Source organism: Punica granatum, chromosome 3, assembly GCF_007655135.1.
Source record: "Punica granatum isolate Tunisia-2019 chromosome 3, ASM765513v2, whole genome shotgun sequence".
NCBI classification, from domain to species: domain Eukaryota; kingdom Viridiplantae; phylum Streptophyta; class Magnoliopsida; order Myrtales; family Lythraceae; genus Punica; species Punica granatum.
Window position 1 is genome coordinate 1,445,638 of NC_045129.1, and position 13,186 is coordinate 1,458,823.

General features: G+C 37.3%; 2 protein-coding genes across 2 annotated transcripts; one reads left to right on the forward strand and one right to left on the reverse strand.

The window, feature by feature from the left end:
• Window positions 1–1,056: 1,056 nt before the first annotated feature.
• Window positions 1,057–4,492, forward strand: LOC116202082 (phenylalanine--tRNA ligase, chloroplastic/mitochondrial). The gene is made up of 10 exons (XM_031533601.1): window positions 1,057–1,382; window positions 1,869–2,059; window positions 2,243–2,449; window positions 2,556–2,673; window positions 2,979–3,055; window positions 3,244–3,423; window positions 3,506–3,550; window positions 3,646–3,750; window positions 3,912–4,025; window positions 4,164–4,492. The coding sequence occupies exons 1-10, from the start codon at window positions 1,151–1,153 to the stop codon at window positions 4,212–4,214; spliced, it is 1,320 nt and encodes a 439-aa protein (XP_031389461.1). The 5' UTR covers window positions 1,057–1,150; the 3' UTR covers window positions 4,215–4,492.
• Window positions 4,493–5,531: 1,039 nt separating this feature from the next.
• LOC116199281 (transcription factor MYB36-like) lies at window positions 5,532–7,794 on the reverse strand. Its single transcript, XM_031529580.1, has 4 exons — window positions 7,469–7,794; window positions 7,018–7,147; window positions 6,638–6,768; window positions 5,532–6,502 (listed from the first exon to the last, which is right to left on the reverse strand). Exons 1-4 carry the CDS (start codon window positions 7,602–7,604, stop codon window positions 5,805–5,807), a joined length of 1,095 nt encoding a protein of 364 aa, XP_031385440.1. The 5' UTR covers window positions 7,605–7,794; the 3' UTR covers window positions 5,532–5,804.
• Window positions 7,795–13,186: the final 5,392 nt, after the last annotated feature.

The window sequence follows — 13,186 nt, forward strand, 5'->3', positions numbered from 1 at the left end:
AATTGAGCTTGAGGTTAATGTAATAACAATATGTACGCGATTAGTTAGTTTTGGATGCAGTTACTGAGTTCCCTGATCTGTTTTGGGAGATATTTTTCCATTGTCTGAGATTAGATTTTGCACATTTTCAACGAATAATACACATATCATGTTTATTTTCTTCGATAAGTATTGAGAATATTGCCATTATTGAAGATCAGGTACACACAGAAAGTTCAACAAAAAAAATTTCAGGGATAGAAAAAAGAGATAAATCTAAATTTTTTTTTGCTTGATAAGCAAATAATATGTTTTTCTATGACTTTTTTTTTTTAGTATACATACTATACAATATCAAAAATTCCAATGAATCCCGACTAAATTATGATCATAGGTTTTATCTGTTCACAACACTTATTTTTTTCGGTGTGTACCCTGGTATCCAAAAGCCCAATGGAGTCTGACTAATCCAGTCAGGAGATCGAACATTAAAGGTTATTCTCCCTCCCAATAAGTACGCTTCTTGGGATTCGAACTTGTATTCTCATCCTTAAGGGGGTGAGCTGCTTACCACTCAGTCAACACTTTTGTTAGTTTCACAACACTTATTTTGCTTAATGAGAATAAATATCAAACTATTTGAGCTAACCATATTGATTTCTATTATAAACTTTTTTTTATTGGATAACGGGGATATCCAGACTTCGCCCAATTTATTCCCCAAGTCCAGGCCCCATGTGACATGTGGAATAATAAACATGGAAAGTCATAGCAAGTGCTCTCATGGAAATTTCAACCCGGAATAAGATAGATACTTGGGCTCCTCCTTATCATAAGACCAATCCCTTGTGGTTGTTTCTATGACAAACTTTACCACGGGAATTCTATAATTTCCTTATATTAGTGGTGTTCTAATTTTAATTCCTGGCCATATTTTTTGGCCAATCAGGGCTTTCGGGCCGAGTTACCCCTGTGAGCCATCACGTGGCCCAATGGGCTTACATTACAACAAAGCCTAGGCCCAAAATCAATACATCTTTTCCGCGAGAGCGCATCCGGTCCGGTCTGAAAACTCTTCTCTCTCTTTCTCTCTCTGACTCGCTGTGTTCCTTCTGCTCGTCTCGCCAAGAATCACATAATCCACCCCACACAGCTTAGACGCTCATCAGCAATGGCTGTAATGGCGATAGCTGTGGTCGCTCAGTCCACGGGCGTCGTCCTCTCCAAGTCGCCACTCTTCCGGAACGGAATCAGAAGCTTCCCTCCATTTTCTGTCCGTTTCTCCTCTTCCGCTTCTACTGTTTCTTCCACTCTACACTCCGCTGGTAAGCCCTGCCGCCACAAGTGGCGGACTGCGGTGGCTTCTCTGGTTGAGCGCGGTGGCGTGCAGATTGCTAGGGACGGTATGTGAATGCCCCTTGCCTAATTTGTCGAGCCTTTAATATGAATGTCCTGTGTACCTTTGAGCTGCAAATGATACATACGGTTGCTGAAGTTTAGCTACTGGAGGTTGGGTTAGTCTGTTTTCCCATATTTCCCATCGAAAAGCATGGTCAAAAATTGAACTTGACCATGAATCCAGTTTAAAGTTTAGGATCGGGATTTTGCTGTATATCAATGGAGAATTGAAATTTGAACTTAATTGTTGTCTTTCAACTAATTTTTTCTGATTGCCCTCTAATATGTCATGGAAACTGTTCAAATGTATATCATATAGATTAAAGACAATGCATAGGATACTTTGCAGGGAGTTGGAATTATATTAGGACTATTATTCTTTCGGATACTTTGCATAGGAAACTGTTCAAATATTTTCTAAACTTATAATTACTTTTCCATGTTGATTTTTTTTCTCAATATTCTGTCTATGGTTCTGTTGGGTTCTGCAGATGTGGTGAGGGATGAACCCACAAACAATATCCCAGATACAATATTCACGAAGATTGGAATGCAGCTCCACAGAAGGAACCAACACCCAATTGGAATTTTGAAGAATGCAATATATGATTATTTTGACACTAACTATGCAAATAAGTTTGATAAGTTTGACGATCTCTCCCCTATTGTTTCTGTAAAAGAGGTAACAGTTGCAATGACTAGATCTCCTTTTTGTTGGAACTATGTGTACTTGCAAATTGCTTTGCCTTTTTTCTAGCTATAGAAGTCAGAACCCCAAGAACTTGCTGATCCTTGGTCGTTTGTTTTAGAAGATGAGCAACACTCTCGCCCAATTTACTTTTAACTGTGAATCTACTTACTGCAGAACTTTGATGACGTATTGGTTCCTCCCGACCATGTAAGCAGGAGCTACAATGATACATATTATATTGACCCTCAGACGGTATTGAGGTGCCACACTAGTGCTCATCAGGCAGAGCTTTTGAGCAAAGGATACAAACATTTTCTGGTCACTGGGGACGTTTATCGCCGAGATTCAATCGACTCAACTCATTATCCTGTGTTTCACCAGGTCTTTTCCTTCTCCAAGATCATGCATTCATGGGGTCTGGAGTAGACTCTTCATACCTCAAGCCTTTTTAATGGTTTGGTTGATTGAATTCCTACGAAGTATGCAGATGGAAGGTGTTCGTGTTTTCCGCCCAATAGATTGGGAATCATCAGGCAAGGATGGAACCACTTATGCTGCAGAGGACTTGAAGAAATGCCTCGAGGGTTTGGCGCGCCACTTATTTGGTATACATGTGAGAATATTCTGTTAATTTTTTGGCAAAGAACGAGGGGGTTTTGTTTGGTGGAACATCAAATGACTTATAACGCTGATTCCTTGTGTTTCCCTAAAAAATTTTCCGGAAAATAAAGTCATGCTTAAGATATCCAATGAAAATAATGTGCAATTATTTGATTAATTGATGATTATCTTTATCACCTTTAATGCGGGTTTACTTTATTGATTAGACCTGCAATGTGCTAAGCCGACCTCGACTTTTACTGTATTCTGGAGATTGGAACTTATGATTTGAACAATTTGGAACTTTTAGGTGCTGTGGAGATGCGTTGGATCGACACTTATTTCCCCTTCACTGATCCATCTTTTGAATTAGAGATATATTTCAAGGTATGATGCCCACTGAAAATCTCTGGCTACAATTTGGATTCGGTTCTCTTTCACATGATCCTCCTCACAGAATTTTGCAATGGCTTGAAGTTGTGGAATGTTCTCTCGCATTGATTTGTTCTTTTCCACTTTTGGTCGCATTTCACATGCTTAGTTTGCAAAGTTTGAAGTTTTGGATTTTGTCTTAGGAAAAATGGTTAGAAGTTTTGGGCTGTGGGGTAACAGAGCAAGAGATTCTAAACAGAAGTGGAAATGCCGATGATGTTGCCTGGGCATTTGGGCTTGGTTTAGAGCGGCTCGCTATGGTTTTATTTGACATTCCTGATATCCGGCTCTTCTGGTCCAGTGACGAGCGGTTTACCTCTCAGGTAGTTTTTTGATTCATAATTATCATCATTACATTTATAACAAATAAATGCATAAAATGAATGCTGATATTCTAATGCTCAGTTCTCTGGAGGCCAACTTGGAATGAAATTCAAGCCATTTTCTAAGGTATTATGATTGTAATTGGTTGTATTTCAGCTATGTGCTTTAATCGAGATATTCAGTTGTTGCGATCTCTGTTAAAAATCTGGTCATTTTGGCAGTATCCCCCTTGTTATAAAGACATGAGTTTCTGGATCAGTGAGTCTTTTACTGAGAACAACCTGTGTGAAGTGATCAGAGGAGTTGCTGGGGACCTTGTGGAGGAGGTAAAACAACTCTCTTGCTATAAATAATTTATTTTTGTGACAACCTTATCCTTTTGATGTTCTCCAACCATCGTCTGAAGAAAGCATGCACCAATCTGAATTTTAAACAGAGTAACTTTTTATTCATACTCAAATGAGACGAGTTTCCACGGTTTATTCAGGTAACCTTAATAGACAATTTCACAAACAAGAAAGGAATGACAAGCCACTGTTATCGAATCACCTACCGCTCCATGGAGCGCTCTCTCACAGACGAGGAAATCAATGATTTGCAGGTAAATCATATACTCAACTCCAGCACGCCATACTGATAGTTTCCCTCTTTTCTCTTTCAGTCTCTTAAGAAACAGTTAGGATTATTGCGGTTTTGTATCGCATGCCTTATTTCCCATTTGTTTCTGATTTGGGTGCAGTGGAATGTGAGGGAACAGGTGGAGAGCAAGTTGAACGTCGTTCTAAGATGAGGGTTTCAGTTCTTTCATACGGCTTGTTTGTACCATAGAGCAAAACTATTGTGCTGTAAATGGCTTTGATCTTTTTCTTTTTCTTTTTTTTTTTCTACTCCTGCTGGATGTTTTTTCACATGGACCATATTCAGATTACGAACAGTGATACGCATGAGCACAGGTTCCATTGACTTGGCATAGTCTCGCATATTATTACTATGTGTTCCTATGTTTGGATGTAACTGGAAGTTATTGGAAATAATATTTCGACGCCGGAATGGATCTATTGATCACTATTTGTTGCTGCCTGGTTTAATCGAGTTAACTTGTTGACGATTCGCTACTGGACTGGAGAGGTTTGCTCGGACTGGCTGGTATAGTGGGCTTTATGCCGCAAGGATACTTATCCCGGCCCCAGCTAACAAAATTAGATGCGATTTCATCATGGCCCAAACTCATTCTCGTATTGATGATTTCGGTGTTCATGACCTGACCATAGGGCCGAACAATTCAGCTATAACGATGATCTAGACATAACCTTGAGGCTGAACCCGACGAAATCAGCAAATTCTATTCCAACTATATATGATGGTGGTTCGATCTGTTCCTGAAGTAGTCGGCCTTCGAAAATATGTATGGAGATCATCTGGAATTGTGACTTAGGTAGCACGAGACATGTGACGGGTCAAAGGACTGCTATCCATGCGGACTGCACGACGATCACGAGGACCAATTGGATGATAAACATTACAGGTGATCATCACCGGACGGAGTAGAGTAGCAGGAGGAACGTTCTTGAGTCCGGGCAGGATCCTTCAACCTCAACGGGGGACCTCGGGAAATTATTTAAGATATATACCTTCTTAATATGAACGTAATTATTCCAAGATGGGCTGTGCTCATTCTAGGTTGGCTGTCGAGGTGGCTTCATCGAGTGGCAATGCTCTCCAAGGAGAAGAGGGACAGGGATAGCCCGTAGCCGGGTTTAAGATGAGATGCAGGTCGAGGACAGGAGCGGATATAAACTCAACTCGGAGTATCAGATTGAAGATGTGTTTCGGAACAATATTGATTTCTGTTGAGAACAGTAGCAAGACCAATAATTGTGGATTCATTGGCAAGAACTTTCGAGGCTGTCTAGTATTAACATCCAGCCACAACATATATATGCAATAATATCACTTTTAGCGGGAGATTTTATTTCTAGCTCATGTAATTAATTGAACCCATGTACTTGCAAACTTAATGTAATAATAATCATGATTATTATTATTATTAGATAGTTTCTTAAATTAACCACAATCAAATGAAACCTCACACGAAGAAAACTCTTAATTACATCAAATCATCATCACACAGGATGAAAATAAGTATTGATAACCAGCAAGGGCAAAATCCAGATTCAACAGTTGCTCTACAAATGTCACATTGTCTCCCTTATTTTTGCCCTAATTTACATGAACTGCCATGCCATGATAAATATAATTCCAGCCCCTCTCCCACTTTTTTTTTTCCCATTCTAATATATATATAATAGCATAATAATGTAATAGAATATATATATATATATATATATGTGCGTCACACTGTGCTAATTAATATACAGTACTAGAGGTTATCGTAGCTTGTCTGGTAATTATCTTGGTACATAATTCCCACCCCCGGTCCAGCTTGAACATCAGCAGAAGATGAATCATCCCATGAGTTGGAGTCGTCCAAGATCCCCTTGAAACAATAGTCGAAATCGAGCATCATCTGATGGTGTTGTTGATTCTCCTGTGACATGAAACTGTTTGCACCCGATGTCTTGCAGTAATTACCAAGAAGGCCATCTCTCTGATAATGATCACTGTGGATTAAGCTTGAGATTACAGCTGGCTGCATATTGTTTCCATATAGCATCTCTTCCGTGACAAGGCCGTTGTCTTTGGGCCGAGGGGAGGTCTTATCCGAGTCGTTAATCTTCATTAATGACTCCTGATGAAGTGAAGTGATAGCATTGGCAGCGATGACAGGCCCATAGAAGGAGGAAAAATTCTGGTCGTGTTCGGGGTTAGGAACACTTGGTGGGTTCATTTGCACTTGATCAGGGACATAACTAGTGAGATTTTCACTCGAAAGCTGAAGGTTGTTGATCATCTTCTCGTGAAGCGGATGCATCTTGGGCCAGAGTGCTGGATTGTTGTAGAAAGACAAAGGGCTGTTGAGCCTTTGGAGTTGCATGTGAAGTTGAAGCCTCTCGAGAGCCGAGCTGCTTAAAGCAGGCGGATGAGTCGAATCTTCTGAGCTACACGCATCTTGATTATCTGTGTGCAGTGAAGTTATCATCCAATACTTAGTAGTCTAATAATTAAATCCCAAATGTTCCCAAAAAAAATAAAAATAAAAAGCTACATATGTGAAGCCCTTATTGAGATATTAAATTCATTTTAACTCCTGACCCGTGGATGAGAAGCGGCTGGCATTTGATTGCTTTCGCCTGCCCAGAAGCTTCTTCTTCAGTCTCGTGTTCCAGTAGTTCTTGATGTCATTATCGGTTCTCCCTGGCAGCTGAGCAGCGATGATGGACCATCTGAAATTTTCCGAAAATTACTGGTATAAGAAAATATATGCGCAGAAAACATATTATGTGCAAGCAGGAGATCAAACCCTAGCTAGAAAGTATTAGTTGATGGATAAAGGGCATCATGGACATGAAAAAAAGGGACAAACAGTTGAAGGCTAAAAATCATGTGTCTGCATGTCTCTCTCTCAGTCTGATAGAGAGAGAGAGAGAGACAGACAGATAGACAGAGACACACAGAGAGAGAGAGAGAGAGACCTGCTACCAATGCTAATGTAAAGGCTGCAGATGATGTTGTCTTCTTCCTCGGAGAATCCTCCATGCTTAAGGTTTGGTCTCAAGTAATTCAACCACCTCAGTCTGCAGCTCTTCCCACATCTCTTTAGCCCTATACATACACACACACACACACTCATATATATCTATTCTACATATTAATTCATCACATCATCAAACACCTCCCTTATGAAAAAAAAAAAAAAACTACTACTGCCTGCTCGAAATTTCAAACCATCAGAAAACGATCCTAGAGATATATATCCATGCTTGGAGAACTGGCCAACTCGGTCAGAAATGGAGACCTTGAACACCATATATGTGAGAATAGTACTGTCTGCTATTCATTAGAGCTTTTAGGGTTTCAAGATATGTTTTCCCTCTTGACCCTGAACAAGTGCATATGAAAGAGTTCGAGGTTTAAGATTCTTACCGATTTTCTGAGGAAGAGCGATCCAGTTGCCCCCAGTTCCATACTTCTCGATGTAGACCTTGAGCTTAGCATCCTCCTCTGGAGACCACGGTCCCCTTTTCACATTCGCCTTGTCACAGCACGGAGCTCGGCCCATGATTTCACTCTCCCGTTTGTCTCTCCGATGAAAACGCGCTTCGCTCGGCGGCTTAGAGGAAATCAACTTCTTGGTGCGATCGAGGTGTGTTCTTTGGTGGTAATTGTTGGGAGGACGAAGACTCTTAATATATAAGGGTAAAAAGCTTGCTTTCTAGGGTTTGTTGTTCATTCCCCTCTCTCTCTCTCTCTCTAATTCCTCTCTAATTCCTCACCGTCTCTCTCTTGCTTTTTGGATTAGTTTTCGTCTGTGTATAATAAACAAATGCATGCAACTAGACAAAAATATAGCACTAATTTCTTAGCTTTAGCCTTATTTTATTGTTCCAGCTTTCCTTAACGTGTCCCCTGGTTCTCTGTTATTTGATCAGCATTAGGAACCCTCTATTCCCTCTTACTAATTTGTTACCGAGGGAAAGAAATGTCATATTATGAACCCTAGGCGCCGGGATATACGGCTTCGCGGATTTATGGTGAGGATTACAAAGCAGAAGACCAATGATGTGCCTTGTACAGTGGCAGTTGTAATAATGCCTGCTTGTAGGTCGATAATTTATATTGAGACAAATCTCATTTGAGCCCAATCAGTATTCTGTGCCTAAAACACTAACTTTTATCAAATGCTAACCCATATGGAACCCTGAACTTGAAATATTAATACGTTTTCCCCCCTTATTTGATATATAATTACATGCTCGTGGTTCGTGAAAAATGGATTTAGCTCCATCTCTTTTGAATGAATCTTAGACAAAGATAGGTAGTGTAGAATTAATGGTTTCATGCATGATATGAAGGCAGCCCCTAATTTGATTTTCCAAAAAATCCTCGTATATATTTAAATTGTGTCTTTCTAGAGAATACCATGCCAAAGTATGATCTGTATCCACACTTTCAATCAATAAAGAATTAAGAAAAGGGATGTCCGGCTACCATTCCAACGAGAAACATGCATGAAATTCATGGTAAAAGTTGCAGTAACAGAGGCTGGATAAACTATATATTATAGCCAAATGATACGACTTGATTAGTCCTTTTGTTTTAGGAAAAAAAGTTTATTTTATTAAAAAATAATTAATCATCAGGAATTGAGTAGAAAAGAAGGAATTAACTTCTCTAATTTAACGTGTCTGGATTTGTTACCTTGGGATCTTTCATGCGAATGTTCCCTCCAAAGTAATGACGTTATATGGTAAGACCTTGGTGCCTTTACCGATGAGGGTCAGTGAGACTTGATTAATGGCAGAGGGAATGGTTAGGAGGTCAAACTTTAAATTATCTTTACATATATACCCATCGAGAAGGGTCCAAATTGCTTCAAAAATGCCAAATTTAAAGGGCACTTTGAGCTTGATTATCAGTCGGTATTAACATCCACGTTCATCGACTTACAGTGCTAGTTGATTATTTATGATCAATTCAGTCTAACATGACGTATATGTACATATACATAACTATTTCGAATGGACTATACATATCCAAACTTTTTAAGAAAAGATAGCCAGCCAGCAAGAAGTGAAATATTTATTGTTCTTGTACATTTGAAAGAAGTACCTCTTCAAAAAAAAAACTATATGAACATGCATATATCACTTACAAGGAAAAAACAGCATAAATAAAAGGTAAATATAAAAACATTCAAAAGTTTGTAAAAACCAAAAAATTACTAGAAATAATATTCTTCTAGTGGGATCACATACATGCCACAAAATTTATTATTATCAAAAGGAATATTTGGTCTATTCATATTACGATTTCCCTTGAAATATGCAATTGATTATACTAGAAAATCAAAGTATGTATCTAATTGGTAGACATAAATAATCCAACATAGTTCTAAAATGGCATTATTGATGATACGAACCCTAATTGCCACAAGTAGGGCTGGTCCATATACAGTAGAGGAGGCAAAATATTTAAATGGAAAGGCAAGATGAGAACAAACGGATAGGTGTTGAGAATTCAAACCCATTTAAAACTGAAGAATCACTGATTGACCTCTGTTTTTCCCTGACTTTAATATTATTTTATGCAAGAAATTAATATTATCTTATATAAAGTAAAGAATAGAAAACTATGTTTTAATGTTAAATCATGGCATGGGACTCAGATCTCTTTATGGGGGTTGAGAGAGGAAGACAAGGTTTCTTCTAATTGTCTTGTCTCCCTTCCCTAGAATCTCTCATCTGCATATATATATATATATATATATACATATGTATAATTTCACCAAGAGGCCAAAACCCTAAAAGGGCCTTGGTCCTCTCTCTTGAGTGAGAGCTGGGGAGGGGTTGTCTTTGACAAGTGCTAATGGAGGATAAGCTTTTGGATAACCACAGCTCAAAAAGTTCATACATTTTTTAATTACCTTAATTATTAGTTGTATTTTACTATACATATGACTAATTCAGATGAAAATTATATACCCAGAATAATTGTCGATCGTCGACCAAATTGCACTTTACCAACTTGCATGTCGTTGTGGCATACACAATTACATGTAAAACTAGTTTTGTTGTATAATGAGGTTATATATTTGGGATTTGCAATTAATGATCAACAGATTGACTGATGAGCTATATACAATGAATGTACATGAGAGCTTCTTATCATAAAGGATAAAAACCCACACTGCACCACATATAAGTATATGATCTAGTGAGGAAATGAAGCAAAATTTATATATAAGACCCTCAACCAATTGAGTTCTTAATATTTGTGAGGAAATGAAGCAAAATTATCGATAAATATATTCTTATTGTCACCCTCTGGTATATATAGTTGAGGGTATTGAAAGCTATGAATAATTTATAGGATGCTATACACTTGCAACTATAAATTCCTTCTTCTTCTTCTTTTTTCTTTTTAATTATTGGTGAGAAGAAAACAATTTTGAGTGGTATATTCTAATAATTTGAACTTTTTTTTTTTGGATGGGGGGGAGGGGGGAGATGGCCTCATAAGCAATATAAGATGGATGAGACTGGGGGGGGGAAAAAAAAGGTAATATGTATTTTATGCATACGCTTCGGTCCCCTAGCATACATACCGGAGGAAAAATAAGAAATATCCTAAGCCCTAATATGAGGTGCTTCCTTCATGTTTATGTCAATATACAATTGGAGAAAAAGTTTAGAATAATTTTTGCTTGAATGTCGTGGAATTTCTTTGTCCAGATGTGTTGACAAGATTTTTATTGATTTTCCAGGAAAATGCCCAGAGACAGAAAAACCCGAAGAATAAAAAATCCCTCTGTCGTCAGGGGGGTTGACAAAGAGTTATTGATAAAATATTTTGAAAAAAAAACTATTAATTTACGGAAAATTTATGTTTCGTGAATGACATAGTTGTGTGATGATGACTTGCTAATTTCCTTCAACGACACGTCCAAGGAAAAAACATTCATTATTAGTGTGAGCTTGCAATTATAAGACTACCAATAAAAAATGTACGTGAAGGTGGTCCATCCGCTCACTATATATCAAGAGTTTCTAGCTAAATTCTTTTTTTCAGATTGATCGGACCTCCTCTGTCTCTTCATTTTTCTTTTCCGATCGACTTTTTAACTAACCCCCATCCCAAAAAAAAAAGAAAAAAGAAAAGCCCTTTATGTAAGATAAGAAAGAAATATACATTAAAGAGAGAGTGTAGCACAATGACACATGTTTTCGCTTGGTAATCAAGAGGTTTCAAATCTGATATTCGATGTGGGACTACTTATGTCGATTTACTAATTATTAATGCTATGTTTGGTAACGGAATTTGATTTTACTTAATTTAACTTAACTTTACTTTTTCATAATTAAACAACACAATCATTACTTTTTTATCTTTTTTTTCAAATTATCTCTCATACGTTTTATTATCTATTATTTAAATTAATTTTTTCATACTAAATTTTCTCGACTATTCAACACTTTTTCTCAATTTCAACATTTTTTCACAATTCAAGAATATAATAATTACTTTTTTGATCTTTTTTTTCAAATTAGTTCACATATTTTTTCCAACTACTTTTGTCTTCATCTCCTCAAATCAAATTAAATTAAACTTAACTTTGTTATCAAATGTTATATAAGATTTATATTTCATTATACTGGATTCATGCGTCATTCCTATAATTAAAAAAAATGCTTTCTAAAAAAAAAGCTAATTAAGAAATAAAGGGGAAGAGTATTGGTTTTTCCACCCCCTTCAATAAGTAATCGAGAAAAATGTCAACCCTAACAGAATGTTTATTTTACTATTTATTTTATTTCTATCGATTTGATTGATTCTTCAGTAACAAACCCATTGAATGAGGGCATCCAAGAAATTGACTAATCTCTTTTATCCATTGGCCTTACATGCCCCGTATACTATATGACAAAGGACTATATACCCGACCATATATAACCATGCATGCATTATATGATGTAATACTCATTCTAATCTTATCTTTAATTAATTATATTGAATTATATATAGTTGAGAAGTGTACGAGAAGAACGAGTTTTCTGTTTCGCCATCTTTTTTTTTAATCGGCTTAAACTTTTTGATCGGATATGAATTTCTTTTGCTTATTGAGCACAAAGATTTATCCTCCAAATAAAACAAGTTGAGAAAGTTCCCCTATCTGAGTCGGTCACAAACATACGATGTAGATTTCTCTTTGATTATTTGCTTCATACAATGTAGATTCCTCATTCTTGCTTCGCCATAAGTAGCAGTGTTGTCATAAAATTGATATGTCATGTAAAGATATTTTATATCAAGTCCATAAAAGGATGGAATGGCATGAGGAAAGGTAAAGAAAAAGAGGGAAATTAGAGAAAGGTGGTGCAGAGCAGTGGCGCATGTTCACGCCTGTCAATCAAGGGATTGCAACTCGAATCTCACTGTAGGATTACTCATGTCCCTTTATTAGATATTAAAATTTTTCATTTCATTGTACTAAGCTTGTGGGTCTCTTTTGTAATCGAAAAAGAAGAAATTAAAATGAGATTTGAGGTTTAGTATAATAATACACACTCTCGTTTGATAGTCTAGAGATTTTAAGTTCAATTCTAATAGCGGGATTATCCGTACCGCTTTATTAAGATTTTAGTTTTCTTATAATAAATTGATGAGTCATCCTTACAATAAAAAAATTTAACTGGAATTTCATTTTGGCACGTGCGGGGAGTGATTGGCACGTGCGAGCATTGACGTTTGAACGAGAAGTCGAACCTCAAGCTGTATCTTGGGTTAGGTGCCCTAAAGCAACAATCATCTCACTATTAAGAGGGGCCAAGGGAATAATAAGGGCAGGGATGGTGTCATAAAATTTGACCATCATTTCCTATTGATCAAATATTTCCAGGAGTTGTTGATGACGTCCCCTCTTTTACTTTCTTTGACTTATCACTGATTTTGATTGGCAAAATCATCAGAGAATTAATCCCTTTTTTTTCCCCCTAATTAAGCTCTTTCTATCTGATTAGAAGAATAAAGTCAACCTTGTTCTTGAAATTGAAGCTATCTGCTTTTCGATTTTCTCCATAAAACATAGCTGGATCGGCTGGGAACTGAACCCCACCAAGATCAACCACCCCATGTAAGCTTTGC